General features: G+C 38.4%; 1 protein-coding gene across 1 annotated transcript in view; it reads left to right on the top strand.

Annotated features, from left to right (window-relative positions):
- Positions 1–25,233, top strand: part of LOC108687823 — a 113,290-nt gene that overhangs the window by 65,386 nt on the left and 22,671 nt on the right. The window contains exon 2 of the mRNA XM_018193809.1: positions 17,088–17,243. Within this exon, the coding sequence (XP_018049298.1) occupies positions 17,088–17,243 (156 nt within the window). The remainder of the gene's footprint in view (positions 1–17,087; positions 17,244–25,233) is intronic.

The raw sequence follows: 25,233 nt of genomic DNA, 5'->3' as shown, positions 1-25,233 counted from the left end.
AGATCCGCCGAGATCCTAGGCGGGCTCCGACATCGCGACAGAGCTGGGTCCGTTACGAACCGTTGCTGTTACGTGATCGGACAAGCGTATTGGGCATTCGTCTTGTTGAGATTCGACCTCGCTATTATCGTGATACTCTTCTCGATGACGTAAACGTGCTGTCTAGAATTTTGTGCGCTTTTTTTTAGAACCGTATCAGTTTTGGTTGTGTAACGTTAATTATACGATATATCTAAATTTATACAGAAATGTTTTTAATTTAAAGAAACTGTAATTTTTTAATTATAAAAGATAGTAGCTTTCTGAACTAAAATAAGTCAATAATAAGATCTGTTTTTTTATTACTGCATTTTCCGAACTACACACAATATATATTTGTTTCAACTTATTGCACCGGCAGAATGCAGCAATAAAAAACAGATCTATAATTAATAAAGGAAGCATATAGACTAACACAGGTTCCCAGTGCAAATCTATTTAAAAACTCGTATCTATATATAGTATATAATTTTTAAACTAAGAAATTATAAACACACTGAGACTGAGAGAACTAAAGCTAATTGTCTTGAGCGGTAAATTTACGGCTTTTTTATTATCATGAAGTGTCTAAATGGGAATCCTTCCAAAGATGCTAAATGAGGTGTCAATTCGTTGGCGCTTGACCCTGTCCAAGGTTAAAGGCCGCGGTAATAAACTTGCGTAACTGGCAGCCGACATTTCACAGACGGAACACGAAATCAAGATAAGTATCACGAGACACGCGTTTACAACACCAACGTGAAAAACTTACTCTTGCTGCTGCTGCTGCGACAGCAGCAACGAAGATCTGTCCTCACGCGATCGAGAAATCTGTGGTTTTCATCCGATACGGTCTTACTGAGGTAAAGCAGAGTGTCTTAGCTGGACATTAACTTGACAAGTTGATCCTGATTACGATGGTGGTACAGTTACGATGTAGCTACACCTTGAAGTACCATTCCAAGTTTTCTGCACTGTATTTCATTCGTATTTCATCTACAACTCCTTGCTTTACTCACACGCGTGTTAAATTATTAATCTAAATTATAATTTTTTTTAACTATTGCATTTAAATAAATATTTATAATTATTATTGTATTTTATAATCGCTGGGCCGTTAAGAGAAAAGTGATACATCTCAAAATTTGCAACTTTTCTGTAGGACAATTTTAAAATTTTGATTTGGAACATTTTAACTAAAATAATGAATATCCTAAAATAACTTCACTTTTTTTCATATTTTATTTTTAATTATAACATATTCTTCAAAATTGTGTAATGAGTTTTCCAAATTCAAACATTGCAATTCTAGTATCAATTTTGTTCCTTATTAAAGTTTTTCTGTCTATTGGAATAGCTACAAATATGTTATTTTCCCATAAAAATATCAGTCTTTAAATATGATTTTTGTTTGTTGAACATGTTTTTTGGAAGAACGCGAGAAAATTATTCCTGTTCGAGGAATACAGTTTTCAAGGTTTTACGAGCGCATTCACCTCGCATTTCATTGACGCTTGAAAACCAGGCGGAAGTGAGTCGCCGCGCAAATCTGCAATTTCCACACGTCAGTTCGCAGGGAGTAACGGCAGATAAGAGTGAAAGTAAATCAGGCGACTTTTTGTTCACGACGTTGCAACTGGTCGATTCATTCGTTTTGTGCCGTGTGCTCCTCATATGGCGAGATAATCGCGATATGAGGGATACTCCCTCGCAATAGTTATAAATCATAACAGAGAGGTCACGATGCAATAGAAACGTTGCAAAATTGTACGGGCAACCGGCGAAGATACCGATACGTTTCTTTGCGTTTTGTTCAATCACATAATTTATGGCATTATACTGTTTACACCGCCCGAGATAGTTCTTTGTTTTGACGTGTTAAACACCGCCGTCTGTTGTCTTAAGTGTCATTCCTTATATTATATATACCGATTCCTCCGTTGTATCACGACATGATTTATCGTGTCCCTTCATTATCGACTTTTACAGGAAATTACGCAAATAAAAAAACGTTCAAAATCTTTTCCCACGTTTTCTGAAAAAAGAAAAAAAAAGAGACCTCATTATCTCGGCAGATACACCCTTTCCCATTGATCGATTCAATTTTCTCCCTCGTGTGCAGACACATGCATGCAGAGACAACAAGTGTGTGCGTGTGCAGTTACATCTATGCACGCTTACACGAGCGATCGCGCAGCAGCTGTTCCACACGCGTGGTCCACGACACGCGTGTGCGTGCGCTCTCTCGGCGGCGGCGATTGGCGCTCGACGCCGCGACGACTCGACGGTGGGGATAAGGAAATGTACACGGGTGGGATGGGACGGGTGGTCACGATTCCCGCACACGGGATACTGTGTTGTGAGTGAGTGAAAACCAGTCAGTCAGTCAGTCACTCAGTCAAGCGGGAGAGCGAGTACACCGCGGTAGCTCGCTCACGAGCTGCTCTTCGCCCTTCGCACTCGGGGCAAAGAGAAAGAAAACGCGTTCGCGCCGAAACGAGAACTCGAGGCTGATCTTTCGCTGCAATTCTGCAAATTCCACTGCCGTGACACTGCCCTCTCCCTCCCTCTTTTTTTTTTTATAATTTATCGTGTCGCCAGAATCTCCTCCGTACGTCGTGTATTTGTACAATTGCATTTCCCTGTTGCGTTTGGATATCGTGATTTTCACGCGGCCTGTGTCAATACACTGCCAATGAACGTCTCCCGTATTATCAGTGCGGTGATCGATAGTCGGCGTAGTAATAGTAGCAGCGATATAACAGTCCATTTCCACGTGACAAGTGCAAAGCAGCAAGGATGCCCAGCCAAACTACTACGATTTTACTCAAGTGCTCTATGGTGGATGTGCCCGCGCTCAACCACGTGAAGCTTAAGTCTCTCTATGGAGTAAGTACTGCGAATGCTGGGTGCTCGATAGGCAGCCCAAAGTAACGGTAGGACAACGTCGTCTGGTCAATCGCGCGAGATCGATGCCGTGGTTGCCGTGAGAAGATATCGAGCCCAGATTCTCTCATGTTATATGAAGGGACTCTATCGCGTGTCTTTGAAAGCAACATGTAAATTTTTTATTTAACTTCACTCTCTTTCGATCAGGAGGGGATCGCATATGCATGACACAATACATGACAAAAAGGTGAATACGATATCTCGTTTGTTTCATACATTTTATTCTAATTCTAATGACTAACCGGATGTTATTGTGTCAATGCTAAAACGCAGTTCCGCTGACCGACTTCTTTTGTCAGTTGACTAGAAGTCGCTGTGGTGTTGCCGGTTGAACATAAACACCCAAGTCGCTCTTGTGACCTCTGCTTGGTCTACACGGATTTTTACTCACTCGATACACGCACATAAACAGGCGCGAGCACGTGTGGAAATTTATAAATGCGCGATATAGAGTGTTTTCCAGCAAAGACACGGATGATACAGTGAATTATTATATCCTTTTGCCAATTATAAAAACAATGTGAAATGATCACTGTCTGGTGCAGACACTAAAGAAGGAATAAGAAACAATGCATCCGATTTAATAGGTTGAAATTCCTTATTCCTTCTATTATGTCTGTATCAACGAAATGCGCCATCCTTATGTAAAATTGATCGATAAAAATAAGAGAGATAGAATACGAACGGTAAAGACGATCAGTCTCTATCTTTTTCTATTCAAATTACAATATTTTAAAAAGAGAGGGAAATTGGCCGTTCGATGCTTCTCTCGTTTTTCTTGACCACATTTGGTATATAATATTATTTAGATACGAATGGCGCAATTCTGTGTCTTTTGCTGGAAAGCACCAATACCGAAGCATTTTATCGAATCGCTCGATCCTTCTCGGAAACGGCAATATTCATTTTTTCCGCGAATAAGTACGCGTGTGCATCGTCACAGACCGAGCAAGACGACCGGACGGATGGTCGGTCGAAGGGGAAAGAAAATGGTATGCACGTACAGTCGTGCTCGTTTACGACGGTTCTCGGAGGGCTACCGGCGGATATATATGGGGTAGAAATAAAAGGGAAGGTCTGGCTGCGCCGCGTCTGGAGATGTTTGCGCCTCATTAACGTTAACCTCATTCAACGCGAATGCAGATGCATTCATGAGGCAGGCACGTTCGTAGTCTAGCAGTCTCACGCTCGGGGCTCCTCTCTCGTCGACACGACGAGCACCAGCTTCGCGTGTAGGTGTTCGCTCGGCATCGTGGCGGTTGCGTGTTTGCAGAGACACAGGCAGCTTTTTCAGTTTATCAAGTCATGGGAAAATTTAATTGTCCAAGTTATACGCATTCTTCCTTAAATTTACATTTTGTGAAAGGGACAGGGAGGAAGAATATTTCAGGAAAGAAAATTAAATGTGTTCTTGTCATACTTTTTTTATTCTGATGAATAATATCTTTGCGGATCTTTTTTCTTCGAGAATCCCTATTGCGAAAATCTCTGCTCACAATACTGCGGCACAATCTTCAACAGGTATAAACGTGCCACCACGTTGCTGCACCAGCAGAGAGTGCAACGTGAGCTATATAAGATATAATCATAACGTTGCTCGTCGTATGGTGTATCTCGCATTGACAAACGGACAATGGCGTCACATTGTTCACTGAAGCTGAAGATGCGGAAAAACTGGAGAAATCTGAAAGGTTTTCTCAACAATGAGAAAAATCCCTTTTGTCGAAATCGTGTTTAAATTGTTATAGATTATCGCTATAATTATCGACAACATATGTTTCTCGAAAATAGAACTTTCTTCTTCTCCCTCTCTTCCTCTTTTTCTCTCTTTTATAATCTATTATAGTCTCTATATCTGAAATCACATTTCGTAAATGATAATGTTTGATTCGTAGAAATTAAAGTAACATTTTTATCTCGACGATAGAGTTATGTACTCACAACGATAACCTTGTTAAAGCTTGAAACTTACACTTTGTCCTTATAAAAATGCTCCCGCGTTTGTTAATGCGGGATAGCGTTTTGATAGCGTATCATCTTTATTGTATCTATTATAAAGCCTTGCGATCCAATCTATGACGATGAATTATCCATTAGATGCGATTGATTTCGTGCGACATACACACAGACAGAAAGATGGAGGGAGAGAGAGAGAGAGAGAGAGAGAGAGAGAGAGAGAGAGAGAGATTCATGCACACATACGAAACAACAGAATTGCTCGACGAAGATTAACATTCGCTTCGCGCGTCGTCTACGTTCTAAATATAAAGAGACTAACCCGTTCCCTCGGCAGGAGAGAAAAAGACTACGGCAAGACTCGATCATAGGGGCTTCGAGAGGGTCGAAAAATCAAGCGGACTACTCTTTCGTATGAGCGAAAGTGGAATCAGTCTTTGCGTTCATCGATTTCTCAAAATTTAAAACGCATCAGATCCGGATAACTTAACATTTTGATCATAAAAGATTTGCAATTGCGCAAATTTTTGCGATAAACCAACGCGATAATCTAAAGATTAAGAGGAATTGTACACGTAGAGAGTGCGATACTTTCTCCTAATTTGTTTAACGTATCGCAGATACGTGTTCGATATAACATTTTAATTCAGATTTATCAGACGATTTACTGTATCTCCGTTCTGCTAAATTTACTCCGGATCGATTATTTGACAAGATAGCAGTGCCTGCGAGATAACATCTATACTTAACACGGTGAGAATGTAGTTGGCCAAAAATTCACAGCATCGAGTCGAGAGATAGAGGGATCATGCACGTGCACGTGCGTTTCTAACGCGTGGATGCTTCGAATGGTCCCTGGCCCTATTTCCGTGTAAAAAGAAAAGATAGATAATTGTCCGGTCAGAAACCGGGTGTCGCAATATCGCTGCGTTATCTTGGGTAACGACGGCGCCGCCGTAAGTTTACAATCCGATACGATTATCGTGATCTTATCGCGATGTGGAAAACGATTCGAGTGAGAATCTCTGCGCGAGAGTACGTCGGTACAGTCATGAACGGTCTGCTTTTCCAGGCCGCGGCAGAAATTTTTCCTCGCCTCGAGACGAAAGAATGCGTTTCGTGCGTGACAGATCTTGTTTGCCTGAACATCGTCGCTGAGCGAGACCTCGAACGAAGCTAGAATAACGGAGCAATGCAGCGCAGTTAAATCACATGAGACTTGTAGGCATGAGAGAGACTTAATACATGCCATTGAATATAGAGGATGTGTGTTTTATGTAATTAATTGCGAGAGATGCATGGAAAAAAAAATAGATTGGGTGATTCAGCAGAGTTATAGCTTGCTGCCGTAAGTTCAACATCTATTACTAAAAAGATTTGATGGTTTAACAAAGAAATTATGTCTGTAACTAATTATCATGCCAGTCGAGTTAATTCTTTGCTGTGATGAAAATTACTAGTTATAAGTTTTCTTCATTGCAGTATAGCAAAAGTATGCGTCATCTTAGCTTAGAAATGTTAAAAATTTTCATAGGTCTGTTTTTTTGTGCCTGAATTAGTATACATTTTTAGAACTTAAAGTGAGATAGGTATATGTTTGATGTGTTACAATAAATATGATCATTAATAAACGTTAATTGTATTCAGTTCAACTTTGCTACTTTAACATATTATAGAAAACTGTCCGTATATTATGAGAGTAAATTTGCTAAATCAGTCAAGTTTTTAATTGTTTCAACAAATCTTTTTTTTTTTTTTTCGTGTAAAATTTATTGCTCGTAAACACGTGAACTTTCACATGGAATCGCGTGAATTCGCTATAATACCTTTGCTTCCGAACATATCCCATCAAAGATTGGCCTCAGGATAGAAATTATGTGCCTTCAGGCTGTTCAATATCGCTTGGACGACTGGAATCGCTTTAATTCGATAACCTGTTTCCTTTTTACAGTCGATTCTGCTCTCACGGCACAGACGCGGCTGCTCCTCCTTGCCGCTGGTCCCATTTTTTCCTCGGTTGCTCGACCCTATACACATGGACCGAGTGACCAGGTCGGACCCGTGGCCGTGAAAGTTCTCTGTTTCACTGCGCATTCGCACGTCCTTCTGATGCCGACCTCCCAATCGGAGAAGTCCGATGTTGTACGCAGCGAGTTTATACGCTCGAGGAAAGGGAGAAATTTTCGAAAGCGATGACGAGTCTTTTCGAGCGATGCGACATGATGCGGTCTTGTTATCTGACGAGCGAGCGCATAATATGTTTATTGCGTCGCAATGCATCATAAAGGTACAGAGTCGATTTATCTTGACGTAGGGTATTTTCTCCCTGCTTGCTTTCCATTTACATCAAAACTCGAATAATTCTCATTTGTGACGTCATGTCGCATGTTCTTTTTGTATTCTGACAAATGAGATTTAACTGAGTTTTTATGTGCACCTACAATGTACACACAAGTTTGAAACTGTATGCTTTACTGAGTCTTGTTAACTCATATTAAAAATGAGATTATAATCCTGTATTGTTATGCGATACCTTTGTCATCAAAGTAAGCAAGTAATGATGTCATTTTCTGAATATAAAATACGTAATATTTTTTAGACTCGGTGTCTCTTGTATGAAAATGAAGAGCAACTATTATGTCTTGATAAAATATAATTGTTAAAAATTATATACACACATCGAACTTTGGCCTTGTTGCAGTTTCGAAGATTCGCCGATTCGCCTTATCGAGAAAATCTCTGTTCTTATTTCGCATTCGATAAAACGATCTATCGACGAGCAAACACTCAACTCACGCTCGCATAACAGACGTCGACGACTCTTGAGCACGACCCCTTTTTCTATTCTGGTGCGTGCACGTCGACGCCTGCTTGTCCACGAGTTCTTTATATTAGCTCTGTCTCTTTCTCTCTTTCTATCTCTTTCTGTCTCTTTTTGTCATATATTTGCAGCCCTCTCGGGACGCACTCTTCTTCGAGATTCGCTCGCCTTCGAAGAAGACTACGTGAGCTGAACCCCATTGTTGACCGATAGAGAGGAATTTCTAGGAGCGGAGAAGCGTCATTATGCGTTATGCACAACTGAGAAACAACGATTGACTCACGAAGCAATTGCAGAAAAATGATTGCATGGTTAACGCTCGCGATCGCGCTGTCGAAAATGTCAATATTATTATATAGTTGTTGCATTACGTAGCACATGTCTTAAATGGCGTTTACAATGAGATTTTAAGACGTAAAACTTAAGTTTTAAAGAGTTCCTACTGTCATCTGTTTTTCATCGATTATTTTTCAAATAAGTTTTTCTAACTGCCTTTATATATAGACTTAAAAATCCTTTTTCACAATTAAAGCATAAATCAAACCGGTTGACTTTATGTCAAAAAAGGAAAAAAGTTGGAAAATTACAGTTTTGTTACCGACTTCTCTTTACCGAATTTCAATTTAAATTCTCATTGTAAACGCCGCTTTATGATTTACAAATTCAGCCTCAAGATTATTTTAATCCGATCTAATTCTTGATCGTTATAAAATAAAAGAAAATGTATCTGTAATCTGGAGATACAAAGATCAACGACCGATGCTTCTGATGATGCAAGAGAGATAAATATTTTGCGGTAGCTTCTTCCCCGCATAATGTCGTAACGTTATAGTTTGCGGACGGAATGGTATCATGCGTTACGACCATAAATCTCTGACGCGGTTGATATAAAACACGATATTACGAAATATTCACGAATGTGTTCACCGTTAACCGGAAGTCTCGAGTCCGATCACAAGTAAAAAGGTTAATAAGTCGCACGTGAAATTTATCGATGATTTATAAGGGATACCCCATAAGCGAAAAATATTCGGCAATGAATAGATTCCTGGCTTTCCATGTCATATATCTTGCGGTTTTTACTAATCGACGTGATAACACAAGCTTGCGTTTTCCGTACACTAGAAATACTCAAGCAAAAGATTGGACACCATTCAGACAACTTTGATTAGTGCTAGAGATTCTCAAAAGAGATTGAACACTACATGCTATGTTTTTTCAAGACCTTAAGATCTATCTCATGATCTATCTCATTCTATCTTAAGGCCCTGAAAAAATATGGCGAACCAAACTTATAGTATCCAATCTCTTACTTGAGGATCTCTAGCACACACTCGCGAACTCGCTCTCAGATCATGATCAGCTGATTTGTCACGCGTCGAAAGTACGTGTGTATATGTTGAGAGTCGTGGCATGAAATGATAGTCTTTTTCCGTAAATTAATACCTCGGCGCAGCTATATTGCACTCTTCTAATGCAAACGCGCGTCAATTATCTTTTGCGTGCGTTCCTCCATAACGAGGACAAGATGTTTTCACTTTCTACGTTTATGTACAGACTCGTCGTTTTATAAATCTGTATGTCTTCTTGTATTTTATTCCGTACTTTTGCAACCAAGCTTGGTCGAAATAACGCAATCCTATGTTACGCACTCATATCCACATTTGTTGATTCATTTCTGTTCAAATATCAACCACGCAGCGTATTAATCACATAATTTATTCAGAATTTCGCTAATGTTTCTCTTTTTTCAGCCTCGAATTGTGTGAATGGTTTTGCAAATAGGTCAGAATCTTAATAGAAATTTAACTTAATGTTGCTAATGCCGGGAGCAGTTTCTCCAATCGATGATCAACGCTAATTGGCATTTGTGAAAACGTCCCGACCGCGTTAGTGCACGTACAACGACGACGACGATTGGCAAATGTCCTGGTGAAAAGGTGGCGACTACAAGTGGACGCAAACACAGAGAAGGAACTTTTACTTGGTCTTGAGGAAAAATGGATAATAGCCGGCGAAGAAATCGATTCGTTGTAACTTCGCGCTCGGCTCGAATCTCTCGATTCGCTTCGCTAAAACGGCGCGATCTCTCCGATTATTTTTCGCATGGGAATATTGATCGCAATATGCAGGCTAACATAAATTCGAAGCGCTGAGAATGATATTCAAACACTCGTACTTGTATCGTGTAATAATTTTATTTAATACGGTATTATTCACAAAATTTCTCCGATTTTTCTTTTACGATCAAGCGCATCATGCATGAAAAAGATGATTTTATTAAAATTTCTAAAAATTTTGCTAGATATAAATTTGAAATATATGAATAGTTTAGCCAAAAAAATTATTTAGACTCAAATACAAGTAAAAATGTTAATAATTATTTAGGACGTTTAAACTGATTGCCAGAATATATTTTTGCAAACATTATTGATTACGCTTGAATGTGCAAAATAATTATTTTGGTAGTCCAAATTATTTTCAATTCTGTATCCAACTAAATTTTTAGATACCTCAGCAAAATTATTCTTTCCGTATAATGCACTGACAGTTCTTAAGTCTAACGGTGTGCATTATGATAGACGTTAACTGTATTCCAGTCGCTGCGCACGTGAGACAATTGGCAGTTGGCCTACATTTGAAAAGTTGCGATTGCTTGCGTTCGTGTCTTTTACATAAGTGCCTCGTAAAAGTTGTGTGGGTTATTCTATTCAAACCTCGCAATGGAGAAATAGATTTTCACACGATCGTGCGCATAGTTTTTGCAGATCTAGAAGAATAAGTACCTGTTCTTACAATGATCGTTGCTCCAGATCAACCACCGCTGAAAGCAACTCATGTCGCTTTATCAATCGATCGATTTATTATGCGATAGGTAGTTTCATGTTCGTTCAATCGTCCTTGACCCGCGATTTTTGCCTCGCGATCGATATCGCAGCGCAGACGTCACTTGAATAATCATTTTGCCGTTGCAAAACGATGCGAGAAAAATTCTCTAGCTAACAATAGCTGACTGCTGTCGCTTCCACGAATCGAACTTCACATCTTTCTCGTGAGTAAAAGCGAGCTACGCTTAATAATTGGAAAGCTACCTGTGGAAAGCTGCTCTGAAATTACTGTTTCACTAATATTGTTTGCCCGATATAAGTTTTTTTTTTTCCCCGTTGCAAGTATACCACCGTGATCGGCAGCGTAATTGCGGCGGTGTAATTTAGTGCAATTTTAAAATGTAATCTTTCAAACGTAATTTTCGCATCGCATTCTTTGGCGCGCTTTCGATATATAAAAGAATGAATAAAATTTGCTTCTCCTGCACGGAATAAACGATTTTGCTGAAGTATTTAACTAGATCTGTGAAAATAATTTTGTTGGATTATCGAAATTATTATGTAATGAGTAATGCTGCAAAAATTTTTACATTCTAACAATCAATTTTGACAATCAGTTTGAGTGTCCTTATACGTAATTATTTTGATGATTCAAACAAATCTTTTTTTAGATAAAGTTTTAGATACTTAAGCAAAAATTTTCTTTCCATGTATTCAAAAAAGTGATCTTGCAATTATAGCGAAAATGATTTAAATACGAAAAATAGCTAAAATAGATAAATTTCTAGCAAGTACGATATTGGATACGGTATTGCATCTAATCATATAGATTTTTGATTTATGCTATAAATTCTATTGCGTATGATACATAATTTTCAGATACAAAAAAATAGCTATAATTCTATTCTGGAGCAATAAAATATTTTTTTGCATGTACGTACTCTCGATCGCTATTCACTTATGGTGAATTTTTGTCGGTAGATGAATTATCGACTTGGCCAAAGCGTTACTCGGAATTCTAAAGATTCCGCGACATGAGATTGCTCGGTGATGCGAGAAAAATAACGATGAAAAAATTCCGTTCCACTAAATGTCACAGCTCGAGAACTCACGAAATGCATATTTGGCATCGTCATGATTATCATCCCGATTATGGGAATCAAGGTTGATATTCCGAGAGCACGTGAGAGGTTTGTAAAATCCGATGTTATTACGAACTTTATCGAGACGCGCAATTACAAGTATCATTATTGTCAATTTTAATTTATTTAGAGTATGGAACTTGCTGTAAATAACAGTAACTGTCTTTATCCGTTTAAATGATATTCACCAATCAACGCGTTAAATCATGAAGGCAAGGTGGAGCGTTTATTACGAAAATCTCGTATTCTCGTGGATAATAGTGCGGACAGCTGCTGCCCTAAGTCTAGTCTTTGTGCCGCTGCAGGTTGGCAGGTGTCAGATACAGGATACATCTGCTAACCTGCATGTGTTCACGCATCCGCGTGTGCGTGTGTGCGTACATGCGTCCGTGCGCAGGTATACGACGATTCTGCATGTTCAGATTGGGGCCTGCGAGGTCGACGAAACCTCAACGAGCGGGTGTGCAGCCGATCTTCTTGCATGCAGGTTTGGGAGGCAAATCTGCTCACCTGCCACTACTCGCTTGGTGTGCCGGGCTCGGTCCCGCGTGCAGCCAGGTGCCTCGAGAAAAATCGAGAGCCACAACGTCCACCAGTCCTGAGATTAAGGTTTGCCTCTGAGCGAGCGTAATGATAGGGTGCGCACTGGGTGGATGAGAGAGTGTCCAACTTTATCATATCTCATTTTTCCCCTTTTTTTCTCTCTGCCTGCTGCTATTTATATGCGGACGAATTTTGCCTTGCGACATGTTCGCCCATGTTCAGATAAAATTACGATCAACTAACTTTTCAATTCTTTTTAGTCACGTAAACTTCGCTTTTTTTCTTAAAGTGAGACTCGTATCAGAAACGCGGAGAACTTTGGAGTAAGGTTATCTTTTTTATTTTTTTAACAATAACATGGCTATTGTAAATTTTTATATAATTCTTATTTATTATTATTCATCTCGCGAGTGATCTAAAGTAAGACATTTTACATCTCTCTCTTTCTTACTCCCGTTATGATACAGTGAGATCCTAAATTTATCCCTCTTTCATATCCCGCTTTTTGTTAGTCATAAAAGGATCTTCTATGAGGTTTTGCGTCGTCGTCTCTCACTCTGTAGGGACTACATCAGTCATGTATTATACAGATAATTTAAATAGAACTAGCGGACCCTGGTACTTCTCACGCATTCAGTTACTGAAATCTAAGCTTTCCCCTTTTTACGCCTTCCTGTTTCTCTACTTCTCTACCCATACAGTTCTCTTATACTTTTTGCTCCGATATATCCTTTTTGCCAAGGGTCGAACTTCTTCCGTTCACGTTGTTCGATCTCTTCTCATCCATTAAGGTTGACCTAAGGTAAAGAGATCCATCTCAGGTATCAGCGCTTTCCCGTATTCGATGGAAAATTCGGCCATCTGTCGAGCAAGATAATCACGAAGTGATTAGTAGCGAAGAGAAGAGTTTAATGTAAAAAAATGTAAGCTGCTAAAAACTTTATATTAATACTATAATATCTTGATGGTAATTCTCTGTATGAATCATCACGTTTCCAATAATAATTATGAATACATCGTGAGGAAGCGTTTTTAATTAACAGCTAATTCTAAGCTGGAAAGAAAGTTCTACTGTTGTGGGCACATTGATTGGCGAACATAGGCATATGACTTTCCTTAACAATTTTCTTTTCAAACGTTTTCTTATGCTACTCGCATTTTCATTGTTCGCTAGAAAAGAAGCTAGATCAAATGTTGCCACACGTACTCGACATGTTTTGACTACGTACTCGTATCGATTTTGTAGAAAAAAAATATGTACCGTTGCGTAGATACGAGCGTTGACCTGCCATCCATACCAGGTTATCCACCGATGTGACATTGACAATGGTGGTACGAACAGGCAGGTCTAACGAAGTTACTGCGTTGCTTCTCTCTCTCCCATTTCCCCGCTTCCTGTCCCGCCTATGTCATAGATCCGTATTCTGATCCATTTAGTATTAAAATGACTTACAGAGGTAAAGTCAAACGATCATGTAATACATATATATATATTTGTTGCTTATTTTAAACTTAACTCTCCGCTGACAATGAACTTAAAAAAATAGTTGATTTTTTTATTGTGATATTCTAGTAGATAAATTTAAATCTCTAAAAAATAAATAAAGTACAATACAATTTCTGTGATAATAAAGAAAAGTTGTTAAAGCTTTTACAAGTATATAAGAATTTTTTTTAGATATTTATATAGTTCGGAATAATATATAAAAAAAAATTAAAGTTTTGAAGGTTACGAGGGATGAAAATTTAATTTGTTAACGGAGAGTGAAAGTATATATTGTTCCATAATGTTCATGTCTCTCCATATCAGTTGGATCAGAAAAAAATCGACAATTTAAGAAAGAAAACATTGATTCCTATCACCAAATCGACTGCAAGTATAAACGACAAGAGAGTCTCGTCGGAGTTATCATTGCTTACGGATGTGCGACGGTTTTGGTTTCTGATTACCGTTCTCTGTATTCGGTTTAAATAAAGCTTGTGTTACGTGATAAACAGGTCTTGCTCATTTCACGACTGCTATACGTATAAGTATAAATGTTGGTTCTAGCTTAGTTTGCACTTCCTACTCTTTCTCCTGAATGCGACAATATCGTAGTAATATAAATTGTTTATATTAATTGTGCACAAAAATTTATCTTGAGCGTACACGTTTAAAATCCTATTGACTTCAATTCAGGGTAGTATATAGCATAGTCGAGAGTTTGCTAATTAGAGTCTGCTTTAGCGACATAAATCTCAGCTCCGGTACCTACCTAAATGGAAGTCTAGGCTGTTAGACCTATTTTCCATTGTTGAGCGCAGTCGATGAAGTAAGTAGGTACGTGGTCTCCCCATCAACGTGTTTGATGAGATTCGCGTAGGTTCTTGACCGCGTTCCTTATACAAAGATTTTTTTCTTCGGGACCCAGGGTCGTCCTCTAATTAAACATCAATATATAATTATAGACTCGCGTATAATTAGGGGCGGATTCATCGGCCTAAGAATACATCGATTTCTGTCATTGCGCATTAGCCGCGGGGTCACTGCACCGTTTATAAACGTTCCATAGATCCCGATGGCGAATTATAAATCGTCTGTAATGAGTGCGCCGCCTTTGAACCGTTACAGGCTTACAGTTAATTCTCATCGTGGCTACGTAGCGGCGATGCTCTTTTTGTTAACCGAGAAAAAGATTTCGCGGCGATTCAATTCGAAATAAATAAGGCATGAGAATGTATCCACATATGCATTCGCATTGTTCAAGAATCGATCTCTTTTAAATTTTTATACGATTATAAAAATATTTTCTGTGGTTGAACTATTGTACACTTTTGGAATTCAAACAGAGATAGATATAAGTTTGATGAAAGCGAAAAGAAGAGTTTTAGTACAGGAAAAAAAAATAGATCTCATGACTTCGATTATCAGCATTGGATGCACCATTTGCGGTAACGATACGCCTTTGCATGCGCATCGTTCCACATTTGCAGCGAGGCGAATCTATCGCGCTCCATTGTCCGACACTAACGAGACGAGCTTTAATTATTCTTACATTGTTTTACAAAGCAAAGCCGTCTCTGCCGTCCGATTGTTCTCTGATGCACCGAGACGACTGTAGATTTTCTGTTCATCAAACGTGCTTTATTTATGCGAAAAAATACACCGCGGTGCGGCGCATCAATATTTTTCCGCTCCTTCGTTTCACTAGCCTGATTCCGTTCCGCCTACGAAAATCGCATCATTTATCCGCATCGAACATTTATCTGCCTCCTTGAATCGGACACTACAATCTTGAAATAATACGGGAATGATATTAATTCCATTTAAACGTATAATATTTTTGCACGTAAAGAATTTCTACACAGACTTTTGAAGTATCAAAAATTTAGCTAAATACAGATCTGGAGGTAATTTCGTTGGACTATCAAAATAATATAATAATTATGTGGGACGCTCAAATATAATATATTATAAAAAATATTGACATTTTAGTAACCAATTTTGAGCGTCCTACGTATCTAATTTTTTTGATGGTCCAAAAAAGTTATTTACATAGTTCATATTACGGAATTATTCGGAATGGATTCCGATCGGAATTATTCAGTTATTGCCTAAATTTCTATTGTGTTTTTTTAGGGAAAATGGGAAAATTCCGATCGGAATCCGTTCCGAATACTTCCATATAATACATACACATGTTTCGATCTGCGTTTAGTTAAATTTGTATACTTCAAAATTGTTCTTTCCGTGTAAAAAAAAATAGCTTTCTAAGAGAAAACAAAGCTAGTGGAGGACATTTATCATCGGGTATCAAACATTGCAGTCGTGATTCCATCGAAAAGGATCGCACAATGAATGAGAGCGCAGCATCGGAATCGTAATCGCCCGCGGCGTCATTTCTTCGGCGCACTTATCGCCTGCATATCATGGACGTGCACTCATGACACGCACACGTGCAACAATGCGCATCCGCACACGTGTCCTGTCAACACCGACGCGCGGTTCGGCTTGCGCTCGAAGCCACCCACGTTAACGCTTTGTCTCTGATTAAATTGCGTGTTTGGTCTGCGGACGGGAAAGGCAAACGGGAGGACTCGAGAATAGATCGCGGTAGGCGAAAACGGGCGAGTCAAAAAGAGACCGCGCCATTAACGAAGCGAAATATCGGAATAATTGAGCGATAAAGCGTGACGAATAAAATGATTAGTTTTTACTGTCGCTTCGCGGCAAGCCTTATTATTATACCAGCGAAAATGTGGGTCAGTTAATTGATAATTGTTTTTTCAAGCGCGAATAGATAATTCTATCAACGAAGTCTTCGAAACGAGAAGTAATAGGTATATCGTAAAAAGATGACTATATGTGCTATTTATAGCTCGTTCTTATTTCAAAACCGTTAAGTAATGTTTTTAGCTAATATACGATTTTGTTTTGATTTATGACATCTTAAAACTATACTTAAGACGGATTTAAATATAAGAATCGATTATGCATATCAGCCTACAGATACTAATAAATTCTGTAGTTTTTATCAATAATAAGTTTTTATAAATAATAAGTAAAGTTAGTCAATGCAACAAGTTACTTACGTATGTTCACGGAAACAATGAAATTGAGATAGAGATACAAATGAAAATAATTTTATTGAACTATCAAAGTAACTACGTAGAAAATTCAAGCATGATAAGCAATGCTTCAAAACGTTTCCTACACAATTATTTTCAGATTTGTATTTTGCTAAATTTTTAGATTCCCAGTAACAAATTCTTTCCATGTCGAATTTGAGTACGAATTTGAGTCTCAAGACTCGATTATTTAGACAACGCCCGTTCTTTTCCTGATTACAGAGTCCTGGAACATTGCACAAGGATGTCGGCGGTGCTGGTACGAAGGTCAGCGAGAAAACCGTCGGTGGCGTCGGTACGGCGACCCTCACCACGCTGTCCTCCATTAATAACGCATCCAACACCGGCCGTAATAAAAACAACCCCGTATCTCATGAGGTAAGTTACAACACGATCGTTGGATGGGACGAGAGCAAAAGATCCTCGCGTATTGATCGTAGCTGGATGATACGTCATCCCGGGGCCCGTAGATGACTTGGATAATTAACCGGTCTTGCGCTTGAATTTATTGCCCATTAATCCGCTCGCATTCGCGATCGGGTGGGCCCTCGCGTACGTGCGATGCACGCGTGGAATCGGCCCAGCCTTTCCGCCTCGCGATACCTATAAGCCTTTCATCTGTATGCGTTCGTACAGGCACATGATATTATTCAGTGCATGACTTATTGGACACAGCATGAAGTACCGTTTACAGTTTAGTTCTACTTTTGCCCCTGTCGCATCGGTCGTATATAAAAGAGCATCCGTGCTGTTTGTACTACGAGGAACCTGATTGATGAAAGTGTTTATCTCATCTCGAGATTTTTCAATTCCGCATCTCTCGGTAATACTTTTCCATTCAGCATGAAATATTTATGTGAATCATTTTTGTGAAATATTTCAATAAAATGTGTTTCAGAAATATTTTATAAACATTTGTAAAACATTTTAAAACATTACATTATTTTAAAAATATTTCAAAAATATTGTACAAATCTATCGTAAGAAAAAGGATATTTTAAAATTCTGATATTCTGAACATATTCATATTTTGAAAAATTTCTGAAATATTTCATGCTGTATAGGTTCAATGTCTGACTTTTTAACTACTTTTTAATAAAGACTTGGAAAAGTCTGCTTTTTGGCATTTTACGATATCTACTTTTCAACGAAGACTTTCCATTTATTTGTGATATTCGGAATTCGTTCTGAAACAGAAAGAAAGAAGTATGATGGGAGATTATTAATCAGCATTCGTGAATGCGGAATTTCAGGCCTCTGCTTGCGCCTTTGTTCAGGAAGGTGCGAAAGCGAAACAAACACGAGCGGGATAAAAAAATCTCGCCGATGACGCGATCAAGAATAATTCGCACGATTCGTCGACTATTATCACCGAGATACAATGTGCGCGCGGGCCTCGTACGTAGGATTTTATTGACTATTGTTAACGAGAAAAATTGTGCCGGTGCGTCGACGTGCATTTATCGGGTATCCGCATAAATTCATAGAATAAAATCTCACTATCGACGGCGATCGCGGCGAACCCGTGACGTGGCTCATTGCGATTTTTGTTAACTATTTCATCAGGGATTTACGGGACGGGAGGGAAAAATTCTCTCCCGAGAGGATGGACTCGCCCGCGACGTTACTCGGATGGAACTAATTGAAAATTGTTGCCGTCGGCTACCTGTTAGGTCGCGATAAATTGTGTCTCTGACGTGCGCACGCTACGGATTGTCTTGTTCCATTGCCATTTCTACGAAGCTGCCGTCACGAGCTGAAACGGTACTCAATTTCTTGTGCGCGATTTCGTTGTCCTTTGACGCGCAAAATGACCAGGTAGAATTGCAATACTATCGTATCTATGGTTGCGAAGCAATTAGAAGCGCCTTCTCCGAACTGAAACCGATATCTTAACAAATACAAAGACTGATCTATTTAAACGAGTCACATAGTCCTGAAAGCGCATCATTTTTCCTTGATTTGTGAATTTAATTCTCCATTTGTCCAATCTGTTTTGATTTTCTCCATCTAGATTTTTTGTCCAATTCAAGTTTTTTACTGTCCTAGGCTTTCAAAAAAAAAAAAAAGGAAAAATTTAGGATTACTGTTCGTCTCTATAAGGAAAAAAACGGTTGCTTAAATATCTAAAATTTAGCTAGATATGGAGCTAGATATTTGAAAGTGATTTTGTTGTACCATTAAATTAATTAAAGAAATGTCAAAACGTTTTGCAACATTGTCATGCTCGAGTTTGCTACATAATTATTTTGACAGTCCATGAAAATTATTTTCTGATCTGTATTAAATGTTTAGAAACATTAGCAAAATTCTTCTTTCGGTGTATTTCATTATCAAATAAAGGGACGTAGAATTTTCTTTTTGCAAAACAAGTCTCTGTCTTGACTTTTATACTTGCGGAAAATGAATAATATATTTTACATTAGTAGAAAAATATATTCTACAAATAGTTTTTTTAACTTAAATATTAAAATCTGCATTTAATGAAAATTGAAATTTGATCAAAGAAGGAAGAAAGCGAAATTCATTTCATTTGTGTCAAAAAAGTGTGTTAAAAGATCAAGTTGCGGGAGTTTAACTTACAAATCAACTGCTTTCTTCATAAGACATTTATTGGTATGTCAACGACCAATATTAATATCGTCGCCATCGACCGCAGTTGACCGCTTCATCCGATGTGTATTAATTGCCTCGCCAAACACACTCATTAAGAAGTACAAAAAAATCCTTTCTGAGCGGCTTGCTGTGGTCGATGCCGTCACTGCAATGGTTAATTTACTCACCCGACTGTCATGATGCCTGTTGCGGCCTCGATTCCGCCTCTATATTATTTCTTGCACCTCTGTGGGACAAATCGCCACGTCACCGTCGTTTGTCTCCCTTAATGCCCAGCGCCTTTTTTTCGCGAGTCCATTACGTGACCGAGACGATCGGATTTCCTTGCGCAACTATACGCCGATCGCGATCTCTCATGCGCGTCGCGGTTTTCAGAAGCGGTTCGTGCACAAATACACGTATACGGGGGGGCAAGCTGCTTTTTATCTCGCGGATTGTTGCCACGCACTTAATGCGCTTATATCTGCATGCACCTCTCTCAGAGATGAAACGTATAGGAAAAACGCAGTTCACCGTTACTTCTGGCATCGGTTGCGTCGCGGTTTATCGTGCTCTCAGTCCAATTCGTATGAATTTAGAAAGTCCATCGCGCGAGATTTGCAACTAATTGTTGTATCACGCTTGTGCAACTGCAGTGGGCGTGAAAGCCAACGTTCGCCTCTCCGATTACCGTCATTTTATAAAACGAAAGCGCTCAACCAGCCGACTCAAAGCGGAGATTGACGCGTTCGTTCGTTAGTGCACTCACCTGACAGAGTAATTAATCTTTAAGTTTTATCTTCATTGATTTTTCCTTTTTCAGTCGTTTCCTAATCACATTAGCTCTATATCGCGGATTTTATCAATAAATGTTAAAATAAACTATTTTCATTCGTGTCAATATTTTTCACATTGACGGTTTTCCGATGAATAATATTAATAGTACCGTTCAATAATCGAATATTGATAATAGATATTGATTGTTGGAGTCAAGGATAGAGTCGATTATGTGTGAAGACTATTCTTTAGCAAGTTCAGGGAATGTCTTCGACATAAATGGCTCTTATAAATCGGTGCCCTTTATGAAACAAGACGTGACTCACATTATTTCGAGACATTGTCGAGAGTGGTATGGCGTAACAAAGATAAGACCATAAATACTAACTAATCGGAAAAATAATATGATTCGCAGGCGTACCGCTCTGTAATTTCTTTAACCTTCTATTTATCCATTTTGTGCAACTTTTACATGCTATATAATAAGTTAAAAGTCACACAACCTAGTAATCCAATATTTTACGATGTAATCTAATTAGAGTGTACGAATATCTTGCGTAATAGATACTTACATAAAGGAATTCTACGATATTTACATGCTTCTCGTGATAATTTATACGTAACTCAACGGATAGATTTACAGACCATGCGGGACTTTGTGTGGAATCGCAGACTTCGTATAACGTTCGAAATGATTCGATGTAGATATTGTAGATCGTTCGCTTCGATCGAAGCATTATAGTAGCGACGATGCGCAGTTGCACGAGAGATAATTTATATTAATTTGAGCTTCATTTAGTCAAATTATTTACACATACGTAAACGTCAATGCAATTGAATCCAAACTATCTCATCCGTGCAAATGCTGCATATGTGCTCTTTAAAATCGAGTGAGAACAGAGGAATACTTGGGCGCATGTATGATGTTATGTAACCATATGCGGTTTGTATGCTCTGATAATGTTTGTGTATCAATGATTGTTTCGGATTCCTCGTTAACATACATCGGTATACCTCACTGACACCGTCGATTGCTCTAATCACAATTAGAGGGTATCCAATTATTCTTCAATGTAGATATGACTCCGTTATGTCTTTATCATGCTTTTAATAATATCAGTAAAATTAATAATTTCGTCGCGCCAACAATTCACTCTCGTATTGATACAATCCGTATTCGAAGCTGAATATCGAATTATAGCTGAACATTGATGAAGTTTTTCTTTCCTACGATAACAAAAATCAAATTCGCGTTGATCAATGATTCACCAAGAATCATTTCGTTTCGAGAGGGAATTCTACATCTCGCATATTCTATATTTTCATTATTTTACATTGTTCTACGTGATGCACGATGATTAAATTGTTGGCAAATTTTATTCGGTCATTTTGGTTCGCTTTGTCTCGTGTGGAATTGTAAATTTGCGATTTGTTGTACCATGAAGACCTTTAATTTGAAGGCGATCCAAAAATGGAGTTGCAGTAATCGAAAACCCGATTGGCATTTCTCTTCTCTCTCTATCTCTCTTTCGCTAATTAAATCTGCAGTGCTTACGTATGCTTTGACGTCGGAGACAGTCGATTGTTTGCAATTAGACTGCGTTAAATGTTACATCAAGGATTCAGTACATAAGTTGATAAAGCCGTGGTTGCTTGCCACAATAACGCGCTGCCGTAAGTACGTACGTCATAGAACTATAAGAAGCCTTAGCGAGAATCATAAGCGTGCACACAAGGCAGCGTGGCGTAACTCGATCGCCTCGCATTGTATCTCGGATTTCGTGATAGCATAAATATGCTACGTGCAGGCAGTACCCCGATGTTAACGATCCTAGACGAAAGTAACACAATGCCGAGATTAACAGGCGAGAGTCACAAGCAGTTCTCCATTTAACTTACGGGTAACTTGTCTCCAAAGTCGACGTTGCCTTCCTACTCGATTCTGTTGAGGGAGTGAAATCGAAGGCGACAAGTAGGAGAGAAAATTACCATCGATATCAGCACTGAGGGAAACGGCCTTATTATCGGTTCTATTACCGCACAATTATTAGCCGCTTGAGTTTACGATATCGCTAAAGAGATTATTCCGAAGTAATTTTATTGAGTATTGATGAAATTATCGTACACTTAAATACGACTTCGAGTAAGACATATGTATGTGCCTCGCGAGAGAAACTGTACTTTTCTTCTGTTGCTCTCCTCTCTGTACTGTTCTTGCATAACGTACGTGACACTTATATCCTATTGTTAATACAATATTTTCTCATCTCCGTCCTGTAATTTACTTGCGCGCACACTCGTACGCGTGATGAACAACTGTCGAGGAATAAATATCAAGACAATCAAGCAAGAATTGAGACACGATTCCGTATTTGATAATTATCCCCGCCATGCGATCGTACTTGCTAAACGGGAGACAATGCGACGCCTTTATGTCACCGCGAAACAATCGACACAGCCGTCGGTGTTCATTATGGTTCACTTATGAGCCTCTCGCACATAGCCAGGGAGCATAAAATATATCTTCGCTTTCTACGAAGCAATTTGCCGCAATAGAAAATATATTTAGTTAATACACTGAGTGAAAAACAGAAGAGGTTCCCAGAAGTGCCGCAATTTATTTTACTTCTTTTTAAATATTTATATGCTTCTTATTCATAATCATCATTCTCAATAATTTCAAAGTTTCCATAAGATTGGAAATCAGGGAAATCGGGGAATTGTCAGAGAAATTAGGGAAAAGTCGGGAAATTTTGCAACATTTTCTGCAAAATTAAAATTCTTGACTTTAAGAAAGTTTAAGGATGCGTACATCACACAGTTGTTAAATACCAATTTAACAATTAAATGCAAGTAGTGTCAATAACATTAATAGTAATTTGCATAGCTCCTTCAGTAAAAATATTATATATATAATAAAATATTTTCCAAATCAGGACAAAAAAATAAAAACTTCAAAATATTATATCGAAAGTCGGGGAAAATCATAAAATTTTATCTGGAAATGAAGGAAAAAAGTATGAAATTTTGTGACCCTGAATTTGATTCTTTATCTTTTAATTCCAAAATTAACTGTCGCATAATTCGCGCGAGTGTAAAATTTTTGCATGAATTGATTTTTATTGATATAACTCGATTACGGTACATTGTGGTAGGTTGGTTTTCATGTTTTCCAGCGTTGTACAATGAATGGTCGTCTGATTAGGCATGTATCGGTTGCTTCGTCGAATCTCGTCACCGTCCACGCGGAAACGCATAGCTCGCACAGGCGTTTCTCCTCTCGGCACACACGTGTACGTTACGAAGTACCGTTATCTCCATACGCACTTTGACTCCGTGCATATGTGGGTCTCGGGTAGTTACTACTATGCTAATGGAGATATCCGTTTATCCGTTCGATTATAACCTCCCGTTGCACGTTTTGTGAGCGCGCGCGCGCAACTTTTAGATTGGTGTAGGTGATGACGATAATGAGAAATTGAATATCACCGGCACCATTAATGGCAATTGTCCAACTCGGGAAAGCGACATTAATATATACCGGTTTGTACATCGCTCGCGACCCAGAATCCCACTATTTCACCATATTATCACCGCGCTTTAATTTTCGAATAAATATTGATTAGCATAAGTCGCGCTTGGATGACATCAAATGTCTAATAATTTCATTGTCCCTGAAAGAAACATAATGAGAATGAATGAGGGAAAACAATTACGAATATCCTCGTACAAAGAGGAAACAGGGACAGTTAGAAATAAATCTCTTTCTCGCAAAATACCAGGCAGCCCATGATCGTAAATGCCTTCCCTTCTTCTGCCATTCTCGCTTCAAACCACGAAATCCAGTCCGCCCATAACGAGGACAGGCCGCGACTAATTCCCAACGTTTAAATTTCTAATGATCCACGATCAACGAGCACGACTATCGCAACGTGCAAACACGCTTCCAGGCGACTGTATAATCGGCCAAGAGGGGTATAAATATTCATTAGTCGGTTCAATTATAAGACCACCGAGGGTTACCGGGCTGCGTTATCGGTGTGCTAACGTGTGTAAGTACTAAACACATATTACGCGTATGCGTTCGCAATTGACGAGGATATTCGCAAGTGTGCGTCGACCACGGTGACAAAAGGACGATGAACTGTACCAGTAGCGTCGTCGGCCGACCAGCGGTCGCGACGAGATAACCGGTTTTGGATATCAGTGAAATTGTCCTTGTATACCTGGACTGTCCACCACCAACACTGTCAAACTGAATTCAAAGTAGCAAAGAATCTGTGTGCACCTACGCGCATCCGTTGCTTTCTGAGTGGATAAAGGAAACACCCATGTGCTAAAAGGAAAGTAAAAATGAGATAACTTCGATGGGAGTTGGCGTGATAATTAGTGCACAAAACTTTTTAAAAATATTACAATTTTGTAATTAATTATATCATGTATGTAATGTTCAAATCCGTAGGCGCTTCAATTTATTTTCACATCTTATGATTAATATTGCTTACATGGTAAAAAAATATTTTATATTAAAGATCCAAATATTTGTTAAGATTTTGTGTTGAATTTTTATTATATTCGAGCGTTAATTTAATATAAATTGTGATTATGTTATTTGAATGAATTTTGTGTAAAATTGATATTTAATTGATATTTAATTTTTTAGTGTTAAAATAACAATTTATGATCAAGTGAACGAATAACATAAAAATCATGTTTTTTAAAACATAAATTCTAAGATAAATGAATAAAATGTGTAAATTTAATATATTACAAATGTAATATATTAAGTTTATGAAATTATGTTAAGTTAACATATTATAAATGTTAATTTTAATGAAAGGATATGATTGCTCTTACAAATATTGTATTGTTATGTTTTTTTGATAATTTTTACATAATATTTGCGTTACTTCTTAACATATTTATCTTGTTAAATTTATACAAATTATCCAACTCAATTTTAAATTTTTCTGACGTAAAATTTTTTCTCATTAAT

This window comes from Atta colombica, unplaced genomic scaffold (assembly GCF_001594045.1).
Source record: "Atta colombica isolate Treedump-2 unplaced genomic scaffold, Acol1.0 scaffold217, whole genome shotgun sequence".
In the NCBI taxonomy this organism is placed as follows: domain Eukaryota; kingdom Metazoa; phylum Arthropoda; class Insecta; order Hymenoptera; family Formicidae; genus Atta; species Atta colombica.
This window is presented reverse-complemented; position numbering and strand designations above follow the sequence as displayed.